The sequence below is a fragment of the Halichoeres trimaculatus genome, unplaced genomic scaffold (assembly GCF_033239565.1).
Source record: "Halichoeres trimaculatus isolate MK-OKI-2021-1 unplaced genomic scaffold, fHalTri1.1 fHalTri1_scaffold_9, whole genome shotgun sequence".
Taxonomy (NCBI): Eukaryota; Metazoa; Chordata; class Actinopteri; order Labriformes; family Labridae; genus Halichoeres; species Halichoeres trimaculatus.
The window spans coordinates 25,216,767-25,241,702 of record NW_027437188.1 but is presented as its reverse complement, the minus strand read 5'-3'; the positions used below and the strand labels follow the sequence as shown (position 1 = coordinate 25,241,702).

The 24,936-nt window shown below is 39.3% G+C and overlaps 1 protein-coding gene across 10 annotated transcripts; it reads right to left on the bottom strand.

The window, feature by feature from the left end:
• Positions 1–317: 317 nt before the first annotated feature.
• picalmb (phosphatidylinositol binding clathrin assembly protein b) lies at positions 318–23,842 on the bottom strand. 10 transcript variants are annotated; one of them, XM_074679163.1, is made up of 24 exons: positions 23,651–23,842; positions 15,327–15,469; positions 15,105–15,180; positions 14,912–15,014; positions 13,511–13,604; positions 13,229–13,340; positions 13,028–13,134; positions 12,552–12,593; positions 11,788–11,799; positions 11,143–11,228; positions 10,877–11,000; positions 10,651–10,784; positions 10,282–10,382; positions 9,963–10,118; positions 9,486–9,569; positions 6,954–7,046; positions 6,604–6,714; positions 5,411–5,527; positions 5,265–5,295; positions 5,071–5,170; positions 4,852–4,911; positions 3,233–3,337; positions 2,731–2,836; positions 318–1,797 (listed from the first exon to the last, which is right to left on the bottom strand). In XM_074679163.1, exons 1-23 carry the CDS (start codon positions 23,778–23,780, stop codon positions 2,744–2,746), a joined length of 2,214 nt encoding a protein of 737 aa, XP_074535264.1. In that variant the 5' UTR covers positions 23,781–23,842; the 3' UTR covers positions 318–1,797; positions 2,731–2,743. The 10 variants fall into 10 exon arrangements, with proteins under 10 accessions (XP_074535264.1, XP_074535266.1, XP_074535267.1 ...); XM_074679165.1 differs by lacking the exon at positions 2,731–2,836; XM_074679166.1 differs by lacking the exon at positions 9,486–9,569.
• Between the last annotated feature and the right edge of the window lie 1,094 nt (positions 23,843–24,936).

Here is a 24,936-nt window from a genome sequence, read left to right as displayed (position 1 = left end):
ATTAATTTAATAATTGCAAATCAATAGACAGCTATTTTTGTTCACAAACATTTAGAAAGTATTTGTCCTCCACCTACTTTTAAATTACTTTCTCTTTTAAAAAGAAAAAAATCAAATTATATCAATGCCTAAGTTAAACCTCAAAGGATAGTCCAGTTTGGTACCTCAATGTTTTAAGTCTATTTATCTTACAAGTGCAAAGTGATATACCTTGGAGCGGCATTTATTCAAAATTAAAAGAAAAACCGTCTTGTTATCATTGAAATGAGAGGCTCAGTGGCTTTAACTTCGCATACAACATAAAACAGGAGCGATGGTTTGTGGAAGCTGCTCTTTATTTGTAAAAGAAAGAAAAGACTTCAGTCATTGTCTGCTACACGTTCTAATTACATAAAGAAAATATCTGCGGAGACAAACGCAGAGAATATCCTGAATCAAACTTAGGTAGAGTCAAATTTGATTGAATTGCTTTCATATTTCATACATCTTTCACTTCCCACCTCTTAAAGAACAGTCAATATTTTATATACACAGAGCACCGATCAACAGTGCTCCTCTACCCCGCCCTGGTCCTCTGGATCTTTTATACAATTAATTTACATCAAATCTGAGACCTTTTTTCCCCATCATTAGCTTAGCTACAGCTAACCAGCAAGCAGACACACTCTGTTCTCTCGACCCTTCCCCAAAAACTCCTGCTGAGGAACTGTAGTGTGGAAAGATGTGTGCAACATGAAGACAACTCTTTCACATTCAGAGTAAAGGCAGCCTTGAATACGGTCAGTGAGTCAATGGCATGCCAAGCTTAAAGCAAATGGAGCCCACCACCCAGTGCGACACTTCAGATTTTTGTGGATGACGTGTTTTTTTTTTTGTTTTTTTTTTCATCAACTAGACAGGAAACTGATCCATTGCAAAAACCCTAGGCACAGAATCAACTATATACTGTTAACTGACTCATACTCTAACCCCTGCACTTTAAGTACAATGGAGATTGTGAAATCTTTCATCTAGTAAAAAATTTCTTAACACAAAACTCGTAGAATATTTAGTGCTCTATCATTCTGCTTAATAGGTGTTATTTATATAATAGCTATTTTTTTACTCTACCTCTCAATGATAGTCTGAGATCCTCATTTAATGCTGAAGCACTCCCACAGGTGTTCAATGTACTGTAGATTTTACATTATTATTTTTTCCCAATCTTTAACCAATAATCATAAATAAATACAAACAACACACAAGGAATGTCTACTGTAAACACGGTAAAAAAGACAAAAACTAAACAGGTGTAAACGCCATTAGCATCACTACTTAGTGACAGTTAAATAACTGTAGGGAACAGGTGACTGATGATCGGATGAAGAAAGGGAAGGACTGCTCTCCACTTTCCTTCCAACCCCTCCCCAGCTGAACATCAAGCCTTTACATCCAGCCACAGTTTATCCAAATACATAACAAAGTTTCTCCGTGTCCAAAACTATCTTTATTGATCACGCTGTAAATTGGATAAAGAATCCTCTTTAAGGGGTTTTAGACAGCAGCATCACTCGATGTCTTGGACAAGTTATAGATTAATGGGTGTGAGCTATCATCAAACGTCATTTGGAGATGGTTACCGTGGTGTCTGACAGTCGTTGCACCATCGTGTTCTTGACATTTCTGTATTTGGGTGTGTGTCTGTGTGTATGTGTGCAAATGTTTCTCTGAAGAGTTAGACTGCAACGAGGACAAAGCTTTGCTGCAAAGTGCTTCATCTTCTGAGAGACACTTTTCTTCAAATTACATGAACTGCATCTGCAAGAGAAGAAACAGACAGTGTTGGTTGGGGTGCAAAAACTAGTATAACAATAATGACAGAGACCCCCCAATTCATTAAACCTCTCACAAGAGCATCATTGTACGGTTGTAGCATTAGCAATCATGACCAGGCACAGTCGGTCTCTGAGCTTTAAATTTGTTTAAAGTGTTTTCATGTCAACGTTCATAAAGCTGCATTGGCCAAGCTGTTAGTTTTAATCTTTAAAAAAGTGAAAAGAGTAAGGAAATAATTAAGCAGTTTGTTATCTGTCTTCTATCTGCACGTTTGGAGGGGTGTTCATGTGTTCCCTGAGCTATCAAACATTAAAGACACAAAACAGCATCTTAAACGTAATAAAACCAACTGAAGCATTGTGGAGAATCAAGTGACTTGGGTCAGGAAAATTGTCCTGAACATGTGCATTGAGCATTGTGACATCAGTAGGCTCAGGGGCTAAGTGGTGATTATAAGTATCGTAAAAATGGGCGATAAAGCGCTGATTTAACCAAAAAAGCAATCAGAACTTTTTAAAATAAAAATGAGAATTTCCCTGGAGGAACTGGGGGTTATTGCTGGAAATGGTCATGTTAAAGCACACAAATCCAAATTATTATCGACAAAGAGCTCAGTGAACAGTTTTCTGCATTTATTGCAAGATGCAGAAAGTCAAACAGCATCAATCAATATGTGATGAGAGCAAAAAAAAAAGGAACACAATGAGTTTGGCATATGTTAATGTTGCAGCAAATCCAGCAAGAATTCAAGCAACTCCAAATTAAGATCAAACTTAATTACTGAGGATAATACATATAACACTTTAAAGGCTAAAGACATCATGCAAGGATACAAGAAAAGACGACAAAAGGGCATCATAAGCATTGGGCATGCAGAACATGCAGTTGCACCTGCAGGCAGAGAGCATGCTGTACCTAAAGAGATGCTCTACAAGAAATCCTTGAGAGAGAGGTGTGCAAACGGGTCCTGTCCAGGGGCTCGGAGAGGACTCTGGCTGGAAGGACTAGAGGCTGCGGAGGGCTATTTCAGGAAGAAATACAGGAAGTGGGAGGACCAGAGGAGAAGTCAGAGAGTCAGTACAAAGACTGAGGAGGGATGAGATTAGTCTGGAGAAGCTGTGATGTATGACATAAGGGTTAATAACAAGGAGTTTTGGAGGGAATACAGGGAGTCAAAACAAGGAAGATGATACACAGTTTTTCCTCTTCAGCTCAAAAAGAGTGAAGGGTTCACTGTTAAAACTGCCATCATCTTCAGTGGTGTTCAAACCAACAGCAAAGCTAACACACTGACTCATTAGGGTCCACGTCACAGCACAATGGTTACACCTATTTACACAACCTGATTACAGCGCAAATAGATACTGACTTCAGTGTGCAGCAGTGTGGTGGAGCTGTCAAACTGCCGAGCACCCACCTGAGCACTCGACACAGAGCCGAAGGGGTTGGGTGGCCTCATCACAGGCTGCGAGTACATCATAGTGGGCGGATTCATCATCCCCATAGAGCCCATTTGTGGAGGCTGTGTTGTGTTTGCACAGAGAAGAGAGACGTTGTGTTAGAAATGGTGTGTTTTACTTAAGTGCTTTGCACATGTCAGAAAATATGTGTAGAATATGTGCAGCTTGAATTCCATGACAAACTAATTTGGTTTCAACTATTTATTTATGATATGACCAAATACAAAAGACAATATTAAGACAACATTAGCCTTAAAGTGATATTTTGGGATGGAACAAGTTGGGTCCTATCACAAGGTTTAGGGCAGAAATTACCCCTACAGCAGTGTTTTTGTGCAGCAAAAGCCCAGAGCGCTCACACCAAAGACCCCTCGCTGCTCCTCTGCCAGTTTCCTCTGCACTCAGACAGGGCCATATTTTACTTGACCAAAAACACAAATAAACGGACTCCCACCAAAAAAATCTGATATCGGTCTGCATTCACGCTTTATTTAGAGAATTTTCAGCGCGTTACTTTCACACAAAAAGGCAGCTAAATAAGGCTCTAGTTCTCATCGTATCATAAAACTGCGCTACCTCCGCTGCAGAGCCACAGCTGGCTACGAGGCGCTCGCCACTTAGTGTATCAGCCCGAGTGCGTGGCGTGTCAGATGTAAACAAACGCAGGTAGTCTGCCAGGACGAAGAGACACGATGAGAACTAGAGCCTTATTTAGAGGTCTTTTTGTGTGAGAGTAACGCGCTGAAAATTCTCCAAATAAAGCTTGAATGCAGACCGATATCAGATTTTTTCAGTGGGAGTCCGTTTATTTGTGTTTTTGGTCAAGTAAAATATGGCCCCATCTGAGTGCAGAGGAAACCGGCAGAGGAGCAGGGAGGGGGTGTTTGGTGCGAGCGCCCTGGGCTTCTGCTGCACAAAAACACTGCTGTAGGGGGAATTTCTGCCCTAAACCTTGTGATAAGACCCAACTTGTTCCATCCCGGAGTATCAATTTAATTCAAATTTAATAACCTTAACAGCCATATTTGAGAAGCTGAAAGACTGTATTTTGTTGAAAATGTACTATAATGTTGAAATAAGAAGTTCTTTTTTCATAGTAAGCCATACATATTGGTAAAATGTGCTCAAGTTAGCCCTTTTTTAAATTGTATGTACTGAAAAGATAACTCTACAAGGTAATGTGGAGATGAACTGGAAACTAAACATAAAGGTGCCAAATAGTGTGAACTCCTTTCAGTGTGTATTAAAAAACAGTGATGCAAAAATTATTTTCAATTAACACCAAAAACAACAAAAGCAGAAATCAGAGAATATTTTTGAGTTATTTATGCTTAAAACTTTTACTTTTGAGAGTTCTACATCCTTTGTTTTAATTTTAAAGCTTCAAAGAACAGTCATTACAACGAAACAACATTTTCCTTGACCCAGTTTAAGTGCGTCTAATCATTTCTCCTGATAATACAAGGAGTGAGTTGGAATGCTAACAATGAATGAATAGCAAAAATTGAAGTGAAGCTACAAGAACTCTTTAAAATACTCCTAAATCAAGTGGCAGTGTATTTAACATGACACTGACCATGCCATATCCCATCATGCCTGTGGGTGTGGTGGCAGGGAAGGCCATGATTGACGGAGGCTGAGGAGACACAAACAGGCCAGTGAGAATTCAAACCACAAAATAAAAAGGTGCAGTTTAACATCCCAACAACATGAGTTATTCTGCTGTAAAAAAGACAAGTGCAGACAGCAGAAGCAGAAATCATAAGCACTACATCCAAATGAAAAAGTGTGTCACCATGGAAACGGGGTTCCAGGTTGTGGTTGGCGCCGCTTTGGGCTGCCAGTTGGTGCCGCCGGTCATCCTCTTCTCCCCCGGCTGGCTCCAGTGGATGTCACTGTAGATTAATACAGTTGATGTTAATGTGAGCTCGTAGCTGCCCTGAGAGGATGACGCTGATGCATTTACACAAACGCAGATTTAGCACTTACTTCTTCATTGTGCCGTTACCAATGCCCAGGTCTGGAGGAAGATTAAAGGGGGAGCTGTTAGATGTCTGAAAACATCTTATATTTAGGTGCCATAATGAACATGTTCGACTTTAATGGAAGCAGCTGAAACAAAGCATCGCACTCACTGCCGACAAGGTTGGCCAGGGAGGAGTCGAGGTCATCTGACACCAGCTTCTCTGGCAGCTGGCCGAGCGGCTGGTTTGAGCCAGCAAGAGTTGGTTTCAAGATGCCCCCGGTAATGTCTGACAAGAAATACAGCGATGATCACTGATCTATGCTTACAAGGGTACAAATGGGAATTCTACACCATTGTTATTTATGACTGAAGTGCTATTTAATGAAAATAATGGAAATAAATTCAGGAACATGTTGCCCCTATATCTGACAAAGTTAAATGTCAGGTCTTAAGGGAATTGTCTATGCTAAATTAACTTTGTCTTTTTTTCATCTTTTGAGATAAATTAGTGGAAAGGGATATTCTGACTTGAAAGATTCAGGACTTCAGAACTTTTGTTTGGCTCTCTAAACTGTAAAATTGAAAAAAAAACGATAGTTCTGTAAGAGTGTAGTATATTCATTTCTTTGTTTTTAATGCGCATTAAATGCACCTGAACCCCCATATAAACAGGAGTAAGAGAGCAGTCTTCAAGAAATTATATATATATATATATATATATATATATATATATATATATATATATATATATATATATATATATATATATATATATATATATATATATATATATATATATATATATATATATATGTATATATATATATATATGCAATCTACTGTTCAGTTTTGGGGTTATATAAAAAAGCAGGGTCTCAGCTTGCTCTTTTAGCTGTGTTTTATCATTTATCAAAATTTTAGAAGTGTTTTTGCTCTGTAACATAAAGATTAATTTCTCCCCATCACTCAATAAAGGTATAGAGCAAAATTCTGCACTTTGACGCTGCTTGCAGATTCTGACGGAGATGAGGTAAAAATAGTGCAGGAAAGACAAAAGTCTGCTCCCCCCAGAGACTAGGGCCAAGCTTTGCAGGTATTTCAGCCCCATCTGACGTCAAGACTTAATATACTGTGTGTCAAATATCATAATATCCCTCATTTCTTCCAGTGGACTAAATCTTAAAGTGACTCACTCTGGTACTGAAACATCAGCCACCCATATAAAGATAGCTTTGAGGTAGTTTTCTCTTTATATTAAAAAATTCTGAATGAGTTCTATTTGTATTCAAAATGGACAAAGGTTCATTCTTTATCTTTTGACTATATGTCTAGAAAAAGTTGTGAAGCATGTCAAAATCTTACCATCAGAGTTTAGGCTGTTACTGCCTGCCGCTTTGGCCCCAAAAACAGACTCAAAGTCCACCTGCAGCCCCCCTGCAGACTGTTGAGGAGGGGCCTGTGGCGTTGAGTATCCTACATGGGAAATAAAGAAAGAAGACAGATGCAGTTACAGCACAACAGAAAGTGAAACACTCAGAAAAGTGAATATTTCTGAGACTTTTAATCCCTGCTCTGGGCATTAAAGTAAAGTATCCATAAATGAATCACTAGCGGCTGAAAAACAGCACTGTAAACCACAGCTTCCTATGCAGCGTGGAAAACTACCATCAACCTAATGAGGATTATGCTACAGAGAGCCTCCAGTACTCTACCTCTGAATAGACCTGCTACAGTAGAGGGCTCAGTGGGGAAAGGAGCCTGGTGTGGGAGGTGCTGGGCAATGGATACTGGACCACAGAAGGAGTCTGACACGCCACAGGAAGCAAGAACAGCAAGAAGAGAGAGCGGAAGAAAGAGAGCAGAAGGACAAAAAGGCATTCAAGGCCAAGCCAGAGAGACAGGTTGGAAAAGACAGCAATACAGTCAGAAAGAGGACAGCTAACACGGCTAACAGTTCTGCAGTAGTAATAACTCAGGGAGTTTTAAGTTAAATTAAAGGTGTACAGGGGACATAGTGTAGAACAGTACTGTAGAAACCAAGTGGGAGGAGTTGAAGGAAAAGTTAGACATCTTGGGAAATACGCTAAAAAGCTTTCTTGCCTGGAGTGAGGTAAGGACGTTGATACTATTCTAATATCTTTATGCCTTTAGCTTAGCATAAAGACAAGGAGCAAGGGAAACAGATAGACCGCTAATTCAAAGGGGAAAAAACAGTTTCTAATGTCTGTCAATACTCCTGTTTCAGTGTGATACACCAGAAACTGAAAAGTAAAAACAACAAAGTTATGTACTGGGACAGTCCGAGTTACCTCCAGTCTAATAACCTGATGAATGCAAAAGAACTGGTTCTCGGTTGGCTAGTTGTAAGCAGTGATCAACACTTCTTTAATATTTAAAAGCCAACATTTGATGTTCAGTGACAACTGGTATTAGCCGCAATGTTCAGTGCAGCGTTTTTTGGGTTTTAATGTTTTCTAGCAGCGCACAAGCCCTCAGTTCCCCCAACTCCTTCTCGCCAGCGTTAACACAGGGTATATGCTAAAATCCTGAGGTTAATTTCAATACCTTTTTAAGACTTTTTGAAAAACCTTTCAAAAATGTTTAAAGACTTTATCCTGACTTTGAGTTGTTGTTGGCAACCCATCTTTAACAGTTGTAGTTTGCATTTTTACAGAAATTATGTAGGATGGGAAGGAATAAGGCTTGAAAGAATAAATGAAACTAAAGGCAGGTTTATCGACACTCCCAAAGACTTATTCAAGGCCAACTTGCAAAAAAACCCCAAGAAATTATTTAATCATTATCAAAATTTAGGACGATGTGTGATTTGTTTTATTGTTGTGTTTAATTTCTACTTTTTAAAACTAGTAGTGATGTTGATTCATAGCTGGTGTATATACCTCTCACAATCTCTTTTGTTGTATCTTATTGTAACTGAAATTTTTTATGTATTTATTTTATTTTACCTTTTTAATTTTTGTATTTTTCTACTGACTCTAAATGAGTAAAGTAATTCTATTCTATTCTATTTTTTAATTTCATTGGCCGAATGTTTAACTTCCCAATCAGGGGACAGTGGCAAAGAGGAAGAGGAGAAATATTCATGAATATTTCTGGAGTCAAAGCTGGAATACCTATAAAATTTAATACCTCATAAAACCACAATTAAGACTTTTTAATACTTTTTATGGGCCTTAATTTTCCCAAAACTGATTTGTCAACTTTTAATACTTTTTAAGACCCCCTGGACACTCTGTAACAGGTAGTTACAAAAGTTGTGTTGTCACATTTCCGCCTCCCTGTAGTGGCAATCCTCTGTATTGAACTAAATGCTCTGTACGAACCTCAGCTGTTCCTGTTAAAAATATATACTTTTAAGTTCCGCCCCTTCTTAATTCTAATTGATCTGTGATCTAGGAGTCATAAGCGTGAGGTGGTCTTAAGGCTTTTTGGGGGAGGAAGCGAAATCACGTTTGCTTTAGATTGAAAATAGGCACACAAAAAAACAGCATTTGTGGCCACGGTGCCTATGGCTTAATGTGTATTACATATCCAAAAGACACATGAACTATGTTGGCGAGAGCTACTCTAGCTTAGTCGAATAATGCTAATCTATTTTGCTAATGCTGCGTCGCACATTTCACTTCTGTAATCTGTTGCTGCTGAGAGGTATTTTGGCACCCCCTCTTAACGCCCCTCGCCAATCCCAGAATAAACTGAATTTTCTAATTCAATATGCTTTCGGGTATAAGTCTGGGAGTCGTCGGAGGAGACGTAAAAGCAGCTGACAAGAATTCCAGAGAGCTACTGCTTTTGCTTTCATGAATACATAAAATATTGACTTCTTTTTGGCACTGAGTTTCACCTCAAGGTGGGGCAGAGTGCACACTACCTAGCAACAGAAATGCACCCAGAAGAAAAAATAAGTAATGTTTAAATTTCTCTGTCAACATCTTTGAGTTTCAACTATTTCATTTTAACAGGTGTTTTTATTTCTTTAACTTCTTTTTGTTTTTTTTGCCTGTATGCTGGCATGTAAGAAAATTTATCACACTTCCTATCTCACTCTGGACAAGAAGAACAAATCTTATTCCCAAAATGTCAAACTTCTCCCTTATTATTATAGCTTATATCCACATTTCTATAATATCTATCTTAATAGGAGCCCTGGGGGTATTTCATAGGGTCCTATGTTTGCCAGGGCTCAGGAAACATAGGCTGGGATGGTGAGGCCATCGTAGTACCTGAGATGGAGTGTTCTATCCGCACTGTGCGTTTGTAATTGGTTGAAACGGATGAGTTTGTGTCAATAAAGGGATTGTAACGATCTGGAGAATCAAACATAGTGTTGGTAAAAGAAGAACAGGTTTCAACTGTAAATTCTATGGCATCTTTGTATTACAATGCAACAGCAAACTGTTCATTTCAAAGAGAGGATGGAGGAAAATTTTGAAGCAAAATGGGTGTATGGGCTCTAAAGTGGGACATGGAGGGTCCTGGCTGATACAGAGGAGGTGTTATTAAGAAACATCATAATTTGAGCTCATGAGTTATAATTAGGTGCTTTATGCAGACAGACAAAGAAAAAGGTCATTCAGGCAGAAAAGCGACATTCAAACTACAGCAGCAGTTAACATGCAAGCTAGTCATGCTTGAAAGTGACTACAGAGAAATGAACAGGAGTGACAAGACTTCTGAGGAAAAACAAAATGAGCCGTTACCACCAAACATTTCATGACCAGAAGATGTCCTAGAGGAAAAGCTAACACCGTCTGAAGACACAACAGGTAAGTGAGTGGCATCGACAACGAGTTTTGAGAGGAAAGGGTTAAGGTTTGGCATGGAATCATCTCCAGCTTCAGCAGAGGTGAAAGGATCTACACAGGCAGAGAAAGAGACAGAGAAAAGGGGAAAAAGACAGAACAGAGTGGAGAGGAAGAGGTGGGCATCAGAGTCAGACAAAAACCAGAGAAGGAGAGCATGCAACAGGTTCACTTGAGTCCTGAAACACAGCTGCTGGTTGAGGGCAGCTCTTCTTACCTGCCCACGCTGTAGCAACTGGAAGCCCTGTGGAGCCTGACTGCATGGAGGGTTGGAAAGTCGACTGCAGGTCAAAGAGGTCGCTCTCCATTTTCACTGCCCTACAGACAAAAAAAACAAGAAAATGATGCCTTTTCTTCCCCAAGTGCTTTGTTAGCTGTGCACAAGCTCAAAAACGCAAACTCAAAATTAAGTGGGTTAAGTATCTAGCCTGAGCTCTTTGAAACGAAACTAAAATTCACTGTCAAAGGATAACATTGCTATGACGACCACGTGACTGTAAAGTTACAGACTAAGATGGAAAAACTGAAACCTTAATCAGGAGAGGATATGTTCACTTTTTTTCTGCTATTTAGATGCTATCTGTACCCGTTAGAGCAGCTTGGTGTTGAGAAGAGGTCGATGGCTGGTGCTGTGCTGATAGTACCCCCGGTGGTGGAGATAGGTGATGTGTCAGTGGTGGCGAAGGAAGGCCTTTTCGAGAGTTCTTTGAGCCTCTGTTCCTGAAAAAAGCATGACAGATCAATTCAAACATGCCACAAGAGAAATTCTGTAACTGATGAATAATTCTGTAAGGGTAAAACAGAAAAGCTACCTTCAGCGCTTTGAGTCGAGCTTGCTCCTCTTCTAATGCTGCCTGCTTCTCCCGCTCGTCAACTTTAGTAAAGGACATCCCTGTGCTGGCCAATGACGACACTGCATTTGACAGAGTGCTGGCCCTGCAGGAAAAAAAACGAAATCATGCTTTAATTTTTTCACCATAAAACCCAGATTTAGCTACTGAAAAGCCACAAAAATCTTGTATCTTTGAGAGACAGAGTTGAGTTTCATTCAGAGAGAGTGACAGAAGGATTAGCATACCTGCTGGCTGCAGTGGAGTCTTTGACCTTTTTACCCTCTAAAGAGGCCAAGTGTTGCTCCAGAGCTTCCAGAAGGCTGCTGGGAGCCTGTGGTGACAGAAAACACATCGTCAGCAGGTTCCTGACACACAGACATGTCTGTATGCACATCAAGACCAGAAAGGACAGTGGTGGGCAACAAGATGGAGTGGATATCAGTATAAATACACTAGAAGTATCAAAACAAAAGTGTACTGCCAATTTTTATCTTTGATGAGGAGGTTAAATTTTGCCTTTCAAGGAGTTAGTCTTTAAGTTACCCACCACTGATGAATGACTTCATTCCAGCCAAAAAAAAAGCTACTTAGGATGAGAGTAACATCTGTGTGGGATGACACACTGCACCACGGAAATTTCAACAAGCCAAATGTTGTTGAATCGTCCATGTCTAAGCACAACGGGGCAGCCATTGTCACAGTTGATGAGCTACGCTGGTTTTACACCTCACAGAGAATGTGACCAAAGTGAACAGGATTTACCACAGCCAGTGTTTTTTCCTTCAACTGATTTTCACCACGATGTAGGAGACAGATTCAGAGCAGAGGCATGCAAAAAGACAACACTGAAGCAAGTCACGTACAAAGAAGAGTGAAATGATAGTACTTACACAAACTGTGAACTGAAGTGGAAAGATAAGGGGGAAAATACAGAATATAAAGGTGGTGACAGTCAGAGGGCGGAATGCATTTTTAGCTGCAGCTCTCCGGGGGTAAAATATTTATGGAGAATTGGTCCCCACAGTCCAGCAGAAGAGAATGTACTCTTTGTTTTTTAATTATCAAATGTCTAACTGTCACTTTGTAGTTTTATGAGGGGAGTTTAAATACAGGTAATGCTCCAGAAACACCTTTATTTACTGTAGAAAGAAGGAGAAGAAAAAGAAGAGCAGCAGCAGAAGAAGAAAAAAGACAAGAAAAAGGAGAAGAAGAGCACCTCCTATGGCAGACATGCACTTGAGGAGGAAATCATGCAGAGTGCTTCATTTAAAGGAAAACTTTATGTTTGGGCCATTTTACTGTAATAAAAGTCACAAAAAGCAAACTTCTAAGTTGGAAAGAGGAATCTCTTATTCTTCATGATTTCCTCAAAAATATCTGTTATTAGGGCGGCAATGTGGCCAAGAGGCTCAGGTCTATGAGGATGGAGTTAACCCTCAAGTAATCAGCCTGGGTTTGTGCCCAACCTGCAATATTTTCATGTCACTCCTTACTCTATCTCAGTTTCCTGCCTGTCCTGTCTTCTTGGATTTAGGCAGAAAAATGGATGTGTGGTTGTGGCCCAGTGGTCTCCAAACAAAGGTGTAAAAGCTGAAATATATATCTTACAAAAAAAAAGAGGGAAAAATTACTTAAAAGAAGCATCTGTCCTTACCTGAGAAAGATCTGGAATGTCTCCTCGATCTATTCCCACCTGCTGTTGTTCAAAAGAGAGAAAAACTAAGTTACAATCAAGTCATAGCAGCCCTAATATCAGAACATCAGCTGTGATCTAACAACAATATATGCCTCTGAAAAAGACAGCCAGCTAGTTGTTATTTCCAAATTAGCCGACTCTTATGAATAATTAACCTTCAGCCACAACTTCCTGTTTGGTGACATGCATTCTGTACACACAGACCAATCTGAGAGGTTTTGTTAAGATCAAAATCTGCACATCTAGATGTGTCATTATTTGGTTCAGCATGTGTTAATCCGTTTCTGATAAGTCTCAGCTTCACTGTTAATAGGAAGTTACAAAAAGGCTTCACTTTGAATGCTTGTTCATTAAACAGCACTAGGTTTATACAACCCCTAAATATTTTACATTATTAAGAGAAATCTGTGATGTTAGGTGAAAACAGAGCATACCTCCGCTACTTTGAGGAATTCTGATATCCGAGTCATTCTGGTGAGAAACTTCTTATAAATGTCCAATCCTTCTTTACACTGAGTCTTCTTCATGTCAAAGTATTTCTCTGTTTGGGAATAAAACAACTCAGGTGAGCAAACAAAAAAATAGCAGAGGACAAAGCAGAGGTTAAAAGTGAGAGTGGTTTGAGGGGGACTTGCCAAGCAGGTTGATAATGCCTTCATTATAAGCAGCAAACAGCCTGATGGAGTCTTTGAAGAGGAGCATGAAGGCTGCATTGATGACTCCATTAGTCAGCTCATTGGCATTGACCTGAGGTAAAGCAATCACATTTGTCTTACAGTGACGTAGAAAAACAGCGCCTGTATGTTTGTGGACAAAGATAATTCATCTGACAGCCTCAGTGCAATCTGTTTACTCCGCGGAAGAAGCTTCATATGAGTCGAGCTGCAGAACGGCAGGAGGCTTCACCTCAAACTCACATTGAAATCGAGGAGGGCGTCCATCTGGTTCTGAATGATGGGGATCGTCTTCAGCAGCTTCTCTGTATTCATGGTCCTCATTACACCGTCCACACTGCGTGGACACACGGGGGTAGGGAAGATGGAGGGAGGAAAGATTGAGAGCAGACAGAAGGAGGAGGAGGAGATGGATGAGTGAGGCAGTGCAGCTCCTCCAATCAAAAAACAGACTTTGACTCTTAACTGGACAAAACGCTGCAGGACTGAGACAAACACTGATTCTTTCAGGTATTAATATCATGAATACTTGTTAAATTTTTAAGATATCAGAATACTTGGAAAAAATAAGCAGCAAAAATACCCCAAACTCCCATAATGAAGTCTAAAACATGGTATAGAATCATCAAAAACAAAAAAGTAATTCATTTAGCATTTGTTTATGGTTAATAGAGAAATAAATTCACATATTTCAGAAGCTGCACAAATATGATTTTTTCTTTTAATAGCTAAAATTATTATTGTATGTGAAAAATTGCTGTAATATAATTACAGCTCTGCTCTGATTAACTCACAGGATTTTCTTAAATTATTAAAAAATTCGAAATTCTTGAAAACTGTGATGACCATTTTAACATTGAGTATAGTTTTTATGTAGGACCAGTGAAGGGATACAAAATTTCAACATAAAATCGTCATAAATACAATAACAATTTTGTGTTTTAATGAAAAACTGAATATGTCTGTGGTTGAACAGTTTAATTATTTGTATATAATAAGTTATTTTCAGCAGTGTGGCTCAGTTCTGGGAGCTCTATGCTCTTCCACGTGTCTATGTAGAATGCAGCCAGGGGTGGGGGTGGGGTTTCATATGTGTATATAAAAAAACCAAGGCAGGGAGAGCAGTAGCAAAGACTCCCAAGGTTACAGAACAGTACAAAAACCTGTGAGACTATGATATGACTTCGGTATGATCAGAGGTGGCATGAAAGCTGTTTCCAGGGGAAGCAGAAAGAGTAGGCAGACCTGGTCAAACCAACACTGCTTATTTTTTTGTTTGTTTTTAAAGCGGTAGCTTGATGTCTTTATTTAAGGTAAAAGCAGTATATTCGTTCTTTACATATTCCCTGTAGTTACATTCCTGTGCATAAACACTTTCTTGTTTGTTGATATAATTCTGTTAATTTCCACTCTGTTGGATGAACTAAAGATTTTCCTGTCTTATCTTATTTTGTCTTATATGGTCAAACACAAAAAGTCATTTTAAAACTTTAGCTTGATCTTTTAGGACTTTAGTTGGTATGATTCACAAATCAAAATAGACAATGTAGGTTATAAAATTACCTGAGCCGTTAATCAATATCAAAATTTTACATAAATATTGTTTTCACAAATAAGGAGAGAAAAACAGTTCGCTGTTCTTACCCGCGTTTAACTTTTGTGAAGTCAAAGGCAACCTGTCTATATGAAACAGCTTTCTCATTCAGGTATCGGCTGTACCTCCTGATAAATGTTGACATGTCGTAACCTGAAGAGTCAAATAAAGGAGAAAAATTAACTCAAGTTATCTCAATTAAAGTGTATTTTATGCAGAGCTAGAATGATCAAAAGTTGTTACCTTGTAACCCGCTTTTGTCCAAAAAATTACTGAGGTTGAAAAGTGTATTCCTTGAAGCCAAGTACTGGACAAAACGCTGCAGGAATGAGACAAACACAACAGCACATTTGTAATAAATCAGACTTAATGCTTCTATAATCTATGATAAACTCCCATGCAGGATATTCAGTTTCCTGTGTTCAAAGATATTTTAAACCCTATAGATCTACTGTGGGCTCTCACCTCATTGCCGTAAACCATGAGGTGGTGTGTAGTGATCAGAGACTTAAACACGACCACCCAGCTGGTGTTGGTCGTCCTCTCAAAGAGCGAGTCCGCCAGTTGGGGAATGTTGACGTTCATCTCGTTGGTGCAGTGGATCAAATCTGAGAGGAAAGAAAGATAAGAGCATGAGTTAAGACAAGTCAAGGCACTAGAAATCAAACGTCAAATTTAGTACTCCACTGAGTTCTTCGACAAGTATTCATTACCCCTTTTTACTAATCATCAGTCACCGCAAGATCAAATACAGGGTTCCCGCGGATCCTTGAAAAGTCTTAAAAGGCATTGAATTCATTATTCTAAAAATAAGGCCTAAATTGGCATTAAAAAGTCTTAAATCCAGATTTCAAAAGTCTTAAAAATTTGAACACATTGTTAAGATTTATGTTAGTTTGAAGTAAAAAAAAAAAAAAAAATTATTTATCTATTTTTCTAAATTATTTCCTGATTTACTCTCATGGCAACATCGCGTAATCACAATAGCGGAACTTAAAAAAACTGTGATGTGGTTGCACCAGGAACTTTTAAAGCAGACGCATGTCTTGGTTCTACCTCAGGTGCCTGGAGAGAGAAAAAAAATGAGAAAAAATTGGCAAAAAAAAATCCAAAAGTAGCTTAGGAAAATTGGTTATGGCAGCAAAATTAAGAATTAAATTTGAAATTAAATTTCAAAAACTATGTAAAAAATCCAAAAATGGTTGTGACAGTGGCCAAAAAAGATGAATGGGGGCAAAATAGGCATAAAGTTGTTAAAATTGGGTTAAAAAAAGGTAAAAAGTGATGTTTTATGTAGAATAAACATTGGGTTAAAATTGCCTCAAACCCAGGTAATTCATGTGGTGTTTTTGTTTGTTAGTTTTGTTTGTTTCAATTGTGGTTTGTTGTTGACTTGTTTTTAAATTTGATTTCCAACGTCATTAATAAAGTCTTAAAAAGTCTCAAATTTAACTTGACTTGAGCTGTAGGAACCCTGAAATACTGGATGACGCCAAAAAACATGTGTAATTCATACTGACGTATTAAGGGCTTTTTTAGTGTTCCTGACGCTGTAAAAGTAGTTTCTACTTGGTTAACATTTAAGAATTTGCCTGCATGGTTTCAATCCGTGGTCTTGCGTTGACTTATAGAAGGCCTCTTGTGTTGTGTGCTAGTTTTCAAACAGGCCTTGTGTTAAGCTGGTGAGCAAACACCTGCTGTCTTCTATGAAAAAGTGACCACAGATGCTCAAACTAATTTAAGTCGGGGCCAAAAACAGTCCAAGGCGTGACTCATGCTCCTGTTCTCCATTAGAGGTTACATATGAGCTGTTTGTTTCACTCTCATGTGACAAATCTGTAGTCTAATGTTGGTTTAACATCAGTGTTAATACTGTCTGCAGCATGCATCTGTTGAATGCAGCAAAGCTCTTTGAGTTGTGTTGTAATATTAGGGTGTTCTGCTGGGATTATGATGAACAGTGGGAGCTGAGGTGGCTCTGGGACCAACTCTATAACCTCAGTAATAGGCTGCCTCTTGCTGCTCATCTGTACTATCTATCCTGGGCGGTGGGGGACACGAGGAGCCATGTGGTAGACTACTAAACTTATCAGTGGGGGCGTAGTGGGCTGGGTTTCACAGAGTGCTCATCTGTAACCGGAGCACAGGCAGGGGTGGAAAACGTATTAAAAATATTCTGCTCGAGTACAAGTACAGTTACTTTGATGAAATTTAGAAGTCAAAGTAGGTCAAAATTACCCACCTGGTTTACTGTTGTTTTAAGCATACAGTCTAAAAATTATCATAAATTCTGGGAAACACCTTTACGCCTGAAATACACCAGATACATCTGCAGTGCGACTCCGTTGCGCTGCGTCTTGAGTGGGTTTGCCAACTCACACCAGCTGCTTGTGTACTCCAACAAGCAGCATGACTGACAGACAGCTGAAGTCACGAGACCAAAAAGTTCCCAGCTTACCACTCTATTGATAGGACTCTCTTCATTCATGTTGGGCTGTAAAACCTCAAACCTGATGACTCCTTGTCAAGCTCTGCTCATTGTGTCCGGTGGTCATCGTAGTCAAGCAAAACTCAAACTGATTTTGACATGGTTGGTTTTATTTTGAGAGTCACTGGGTGTTTTTAGGTTTTAGGTTGATCCGTTTGCCGTAGCAGAACGTAGATGCACTGCAGACACATCTGGTGTATTTTAGCTGTTAGTCTTACTTCAGTCCAACCCATTACCGTGATTTTTTCCTTCTTTTTGTAGTTTAGGGCCAATAGACCTTGTTTACAAAACGGAATACTCAGCCAAAGGATTTCATTTGGGATCAAAATGACTCTGCGTCAACATGGTTATCAAAATTTTACTTTAGCATTGAGGATTTATTTTTAAATCAGGGGGTACTGAGTGAGGGTAAAGAAGATATGACCTCTAAATAATGACTTCCTGTGCTAATAGCTGAAGTCTAACCAACAAAACATTCATGTGAGAACAGACACATACGTAGGTTGAGGTTTTCTGGTTCATCTTCGTTTTATATTGCATTTCTTGACTGCTCCTAAATCCAATCACAGCTGGCAGGACAGCTTGTACAGATAAAAAGAAACAGTGTGGCTTTTAGTTTATCTGCCTGTGGTTAGAAATTGGTGTCAATTTACAAAAAAAATCTGTGATTCTCTGACAAGTTAAGGACCACCTGTGAAAGTATTTCTTTTGGTTTCAGAATGTGTGCTCTTCTCTAACTCAATGTTAGTGCACCTGATGACTGAACTATAGATGTCAGCCAATCAGTTCACAGTAACACAGTAACTTATACAATGTAAAATGTAGTAAAGTTAAAAAAAAAAAAAAAAAAAAAAGCTTCCAAAAAATCTCAATTTTTGTTGATATTTTTTGGGAACAATACATTTTCATAATTTTATTTTAGACCAAACAATTATGCAAGAATCACTTTATTAAGTCTTTTAGTGAAATTTGTGGGTCTTTGACCTTCCTCCCAGCCCACAAAATGTGATATTTAATGACAAAACCTGTCCTTAGTAGTACTTGTGAATGTAAAATCCTGACCTAAAATGAGCTGTTTGGATTTTGGGAATTTGCCAACATCAGCGATTCCCTTTTTTGACCAATCAGGAGCAAGTCTGACCTGATTGGTCCACTGGTGCAGATCACCCCGAACCCCCTCCCCGCTGTAAACAGCCACATAGTTCCATGCACAAGCTTCCCATCTCGGAAGAAGACAAGACTAAGTGGCCAGAGTTCATTTATCAAGAAAATGTACCAGCTATACTCAGTAAAACTGTGCCTGCGTGTGCTAGTCACTTTAAAGCCAACTGCTTTTCCGACTCTGGACAGTACAACAGAGGGCTAATGAACAGACTGGTCCTGAATCCACACGCATTACCAACCATCCGCTAACAAACCTCGGACCCTGGAAATGTGAGTATTTTAAATGCTGTGTGCTGTGGAGCAGATGTAAGAGCTTTTCCTCAGTGTTCCCCCTGTCTCTGTGTTAGCTTCAGGATGCTAACTTTAGCTGCGGTTAGCCTGTTGTTTTAGCCTGTAATGTTACGGTAAACGAGCTTCGCTGTTTTCTAAAAATTGTGCACTCGGAGCTCATGGCCCGGCTCTCAGTGACGCGGAAAAGCGGGGCGGTATCAGCGGTGGATCTTTTACACATGAAGGTCACGCCCACTAAATCAGAGCGTTCTGAACAGAGGGGCTATGAGAGCCTGGAAACAATGCTGCTGTGCTTGATTTATTGGCTTTTTGGACCAAAACATGTTAAAACCATGTCATGAAGTCATCAATGATCCATATTAAACTGCAGAAAAGGAGCATAATACGGGACCTTTAATTTCTTCACATTTTGCTGACCTTAATGTGGTTGATATAGCAGTAATTATGTGTTAACTCACAAGAAAAAAATCCATTACACATTTTTTTCTGCAGATATGACCTTAGTGTCCTAAATGTAAGTCATTTTTCCTCAAAGTATTTTATAAACCATGAATCTAATTTTCAAACATATATCGGGAAAAAGTAAATTCAGTACTCCGCTCAAACAAATCTAGTGAAACACAGAATAAAAGGGGGTAGATGGTGACTTAAACAGTACTTGTTTCTGAATTACATTAACATAATAATCTGTTAATCATCAACTTGCAATCAGAGATCTGTGCAGCTGAAGTGGAAACAGTTGTGTGTTCATTTTAATTGCTAATGGCAACAAAACAGCCTTTTACCAAACCAACTTAAAGTGCAGGTCATTAAGATGGTCCACTTCCTCTGCTCATATGCTTGTCCTGTCTCCCCATGTGCTTCACTGATGTTAGTGAAAGAGACCTGCCATTCACAGCAGTGATCAGACCAACGGGTAACTGGGCCTGCCTTTCTGTCCTATATTTGACTTTTCTAAAGGAGGGGGAACAGAAGTAGGACAGGATAACCTTCCAGAGAAGCAGCAGCGATAGCAGCACTTAGCATGGGTGGATGAACTGCCCAGAGAAGAAGACGCCAATGAGAAGAGAAAACGAACCGGGAGGATGAAGAAGAGGAGGGAGAGGAGGAGGAGGAGGGGGATGAATATGGTGGAGGAAGATCCACTGACAGCTCTGTTGTGTTAGAAACGGTCCACTTAATGTTCACAGTGTTTGACAGTAATGATTTGGTGTGTGATTAATTTATATGACACAAATGTGTTCATGTATAAGTCATGGCGGTGCATGGTGATGCTAATTCAGCTGCTGCCAACATTTTAAAAATGGCTGTGTTAAATGGTCAGAAAAATATAAAGGACCAATTATTTTAGGGTAAAATTAAAAATCTAAAACGTGCTTGAAATATCTTAATAGCCAATATAAGTTTCCCTGTTAAATCCTGTTTTGCCTTCTTATTTTTTACATCATTTAATTCTGATATATTTGATCATCATACCTGTTGTGTGAGCTGAGGATCAAACTGACCAACATGTGTTTAGAGCACTGATTATTAATAATCTAAAGAACTGAGAAGAAACCTGGTGAATCAGATTCATATTGGGCCAAAGTTTAAGATCCCTCTGAAGTCACCGATGATATTTCTTTCATCAACAGGTGGTGATAAAATTTAGGGGTAAAAAACAACATGCAAGCAAAGTAAAGAAGTCCACAGGCTTTAATACCAAACTGAAACTTTCGAAGCAGAGGGAACATTTTAACTAAAGGTTTCACATTACTTCTCTTAAGTGACAAGTAAACTCACTAGAAACTTTTAAAAACTCTACCAACAAGTGAATCAGCAGGTTTTCCATTACATACATACATAAAATGGATTTTTACAATTCTCCAATAAAGAAATTATAAGAACCAGAACTCAGGTGTCCTATTAAAAGAGAGGTTTTCTAAAATAGATTACATTTTGAATTTATCATTGTTTTTCTTATTGGAATCTAAAGTTCTGTTGCTTTACTTGGCCTCAAAACAGAAAAAAAAAATCAGTTTCCAAGCTCCAGAGCAAGCAACTGAAAGCCATCAACAGCTGCTGTTACAGGCCTGCGCCACATTCAAAGGTCGGATGATAATCAAATGATTACAAAGGAGTAATGAAGAATCAAACATGGGGGTAAATGTTTGCTGCTGCCTTCAATTATGCTTAAAATTTATATACCGTTACAATACTGGTGTAATATTTTTATCCTTTATGAAGCCGGAAATCAAAACTTTATACAGTTTCAGTTTAGACAAAAACTATAAGTTTTTAGAGCATCAAATGTAAAAGTGAAGCCTGACCTGAAAATAATAGTTGGATCAGCCATTTTAAGACATTTCCTTGTAAAACTGATAATATTGGGCAGCTTTATGATGGGAAAGTTTAGGCTTACATTCCTTACAGTGGGCATCAAAAACATTCCAATATTAACAATAGGATTGGGCAAGTACTGAAACCAGGTATAAACTGGTAAAAAAATAAAATCATTTCATGGTATCAAGCACTTGTGATGGCAGCCAATACCAGCAGCTGATACCAGCAGCATAAAAAACAATACATCTAGTAGGTCCTCCTCACCAGTAGTTGGCACTACACTGCTGTGGTTTGATACCACAACCAATTTGCGTCAGTATCAAGCAGCACCATGCAGGGTAAAAATATGAGACAATGCGGAAGTGCTAAAACCTGCTGTTTCTAGAGTTTCCACTAAAGGCTATCTCTGAAAGTACCGAAAGTCACGTACACACACCAAGACAAAAATATTGTTTCCATAGCAGAAGTTGAGGTATCTAAAGACTGGTTCCAAAAATGTCTCCTGTCTGAATCGCTAACTTTACAATTGGCACACACTGTACGAAGGTGAATTTTTTTCTGACTCAGCAGTTTTGTTTAGAAGATATTAAGATCTGAGCTCACCCATTCACAGGCACAGCTCAGATGAATGACATGCGTCCTATAGCTGTACTTAAAGCCCCCGTTACTTTGAATATGGCTGCGACAACTGATCTGCTTCAATAGTCTGTTTAAGAAACAGACGGGTGACGTTGGGGAGACTATGTCCATTAATTATAGAGACTATGGTCAATATGAATGACCCTCTGAGAGCTAATAGTTAAACTATTTTATTTTGCACTTCTGTTTATTTAAAAAAACTACTTTAACTCTGACAATTGTTAATTTTATTTTGCACTTTTGTTAGTTTATCAAAAACAAATCATAAAATCAGAGAAAGGTGTGTTTTATTTTGGACTTAATGGCAGAATGACAGTGCTGTCTTTGTACAAAATGATCTGCATTGTTTAATGACATTTTATGTATCAAAAGTGCTAGTGCTATTGGTATTTGTACCAGTGAGTACTCAAGAGGGAGTACTCAAGAGGGAGTACTCGTACTGGTATCAGCCTGGAAAAAAGTGCTATCAAACATCCCTAATTGACTAAACTCTGGTGGCATAACATAGTATTAAAGAATATTTGTTAAATTATAAGGGTTTTGAAATAAGTAATTGATATTTTAAAGGTTATTTCAAATTATTCTATTGTGCCAGGTCAGAGCATAAGAAAATACACAGCTGACATAAAACAAACTTCCTTATGTGTTTCCTTCATCCTGTCGGTTATCATCTTTAATGTTTTAACATGAACCATCAGGACAGCGTGCAATTATCTGAGGTAATTTCATAGGCTGTCTGTTCTGTAATAACGGAGGCATGTCAGTCACTGAGTTGAACCAACAAGAGTGTCACTCTGGCAACTTCTCATCTCGCCTCTGGGCAGTCACACAAGCAGCACAACAGGTGAGGAGCCTGAAACTTTCATAACCAGTGAAAAAAAATTGAGGAGAATGAAGGTATTTCAGAACATACTTACCACCACAAGCTGTCATAATAAGTCTGTAGTCTACAGTTACAGCATAAACCTTCTTCCTGGACTGTAAGTGAACTCTTAGGATGATGCATGCCTTCATAAAAACACTTTCATCACTGCCATTATACATTTCTGAGTGCAGATCAATATGCAGATAATCTACCAATGCATCTCCATGCACAGTCAGACATGACTCCTCTGACTAAGTGAATCCGACTAATGATCAGGATTTAAGCTCTACTGCTGACATCAGGTTACACGACTGTGTCTGATGTGTGAGTGAACTTCTTCCTTTGTTTCCCCTCACAAATCTCAACATTAGCCTGTGATTTCTGCCCTGTGGAGAATCACGACCCCAACAGCAGGTGTCACATTACTTCAGTATGAAGCCTGAGCTGACACAGACACTTGTTCTGCCGCTGCAGGTGCACTAAAATGGGGGATGTTTAGCAAGGGGAATGACATTACACTGCAAAGCATTCCTGTAAATGTTAGCTATAACACAGGGCCTGTGGGTGCACAGGGGTTACCAACTTACACTGCATTTATAAAGGATATATTTTGAGCCAAACCAGAGTATGCAGTTATTGACGTGTGCTATGTGGGAGTAATATTCAAGTTATAAATGATGAAGAAGTAAGAAGACAGAGTAGCGGATTTAGCAACACCAGACACTTAGACAAGGTAGTTTGACAGCAATTCATGTAAAAATAGAACAACTTATAATTATTATATATTCATAAAGCTAACTACAGCTTTAAAGTCATCCTAATTATGCCCAGGGACATGTTTAAAAGGCCTGTCCTCGACGTTAAAACAATATAATCTTCCCTGACATATCAAAGCTTTAGCATTTAGCATCGGTTTAGGCTTTGAGGCCTTGTAGTTCCTCCATCGCCATAACTCAACCAGCTTCGATACAACCTGCTGAGATTTAACTTAAATATCACTGTGCTAAAAACTATACTCACAGTCCAAATGTTTCTTTTTCGGGCCCATGACTTCGTGTGTGGTGGCCTTGCATACTGTTTTCGACACAGCGGATCCCGTTACACTGTGCTGGGCTGCGGTGATCCGGTCCGTAATGCTCTGGCCCGACATCTTCGCTCACTCTCTCAATGTAGCTCACAAAAGGCGATAAAAATGTAGAGCTTAGTCTGTCCTTAGCTATAAAATAGTAAAACAAAACCTCCACCTCCTCCGCAACCTCTACCGGCAAGATCCCCTTTCTTTCCCCCGGCTTTGAGGAAAATCAAAACCAGGCTATGGCAGACGCGGACCAGGGGAGGGGGGAATAAAGAGAAGCGGAATCTGACAACAACAACAATTTAAAAATGTTGGATTGTGTCTTCCTGTCGCGCCGCTCGACTCCCAGTTTTCCTTTAATTAGGGATTGCAGAGTCCGCTCGCTGACTCATCCGACCCGGGTCTCTGCCTCGCTCTCATCCCGATGTGGCACCGGATCCCTGCCTGCTTGCCTGCCGCCTCCTCCTCCGCCGCCGCTCGCCGCTCCTCCTCCTCCTCCTCTTCCTCCTCCTGCCGCCGCCGCCGCCGCTCGGCTTTAATAAAGCGCGATGAATGAAAAGACCACTGAGAAGGGAAATGGCGGGCCTGCTATTCTCTGCTCAGTTTAGTCCTGCGGACCCTGAATCAGATATTACATCGCTCGGTGCCCACAAGGCTCGCTGTGGCGCAGGTGTACACCCACTGACCGCAGTCCAGCTGGGGGGAGAAAACAATGCACAAATGCTCAGTCAGAGGGAGTCAGAGGCCTGGATAACAGGATGAAGCCTGCATTGATTGAGGAGTGGACACAGTGAAGAATGAACAGGCTGCAACAGGCCTGACAGAGAGAGGCAAGGACTTTATGGATGATTGTACTCAGTAAAATCAAAACTGAGACATAATTTTACATTGGAACATTTCATACAACTGATATTATAATGTTATAAAGCTGTTTTTAGTTCTAATTTTATTAGGGTGGCCTTAAATAATCATATGTTTCGTAATTATTCAGTTTGCATATTTTACTGCTTATTTTCCACATAGTATCACGTAGAACACATTTATACTGCTCAGTCCAAAGTCTTAGACCATTTTCTTCAATAAACCAACAATACAAGTCCCTGCAGTCTGTGTAGCTCTTGAAATGAAATATCAGATCTAACAAGCATACCTTTTCAAGTTGGCTGCTTACTTTTCTTTATACCAAGAAAATTCTGCATAAGCTATTAAAAAAATGATTCTGGCCTAAAAT

Coding starts and splice junctions, on each gene's coding strand:
- picalmb (XM_074679163.1), bottom strand. CDS start 23,780: ATGTCGGGCCAGAGCATTACGGACCGGATCACCGCAGCCCAGCACAGT. Junction 5,528..6,603: donor TAACAGCCTAAACTCTGATG/GTAAGATTTTGA, acceptor ATTTCTTGTCAG/ACATTACCGGGGGCATCTTG. Junction 2,837..3,232: donor GCTCTGTGTCGAGTGCTCAG/GTGGGTGCTCGG, acceptor TTCCTGAAATAG/CCCTCCGCAGCCTCTAGTCC.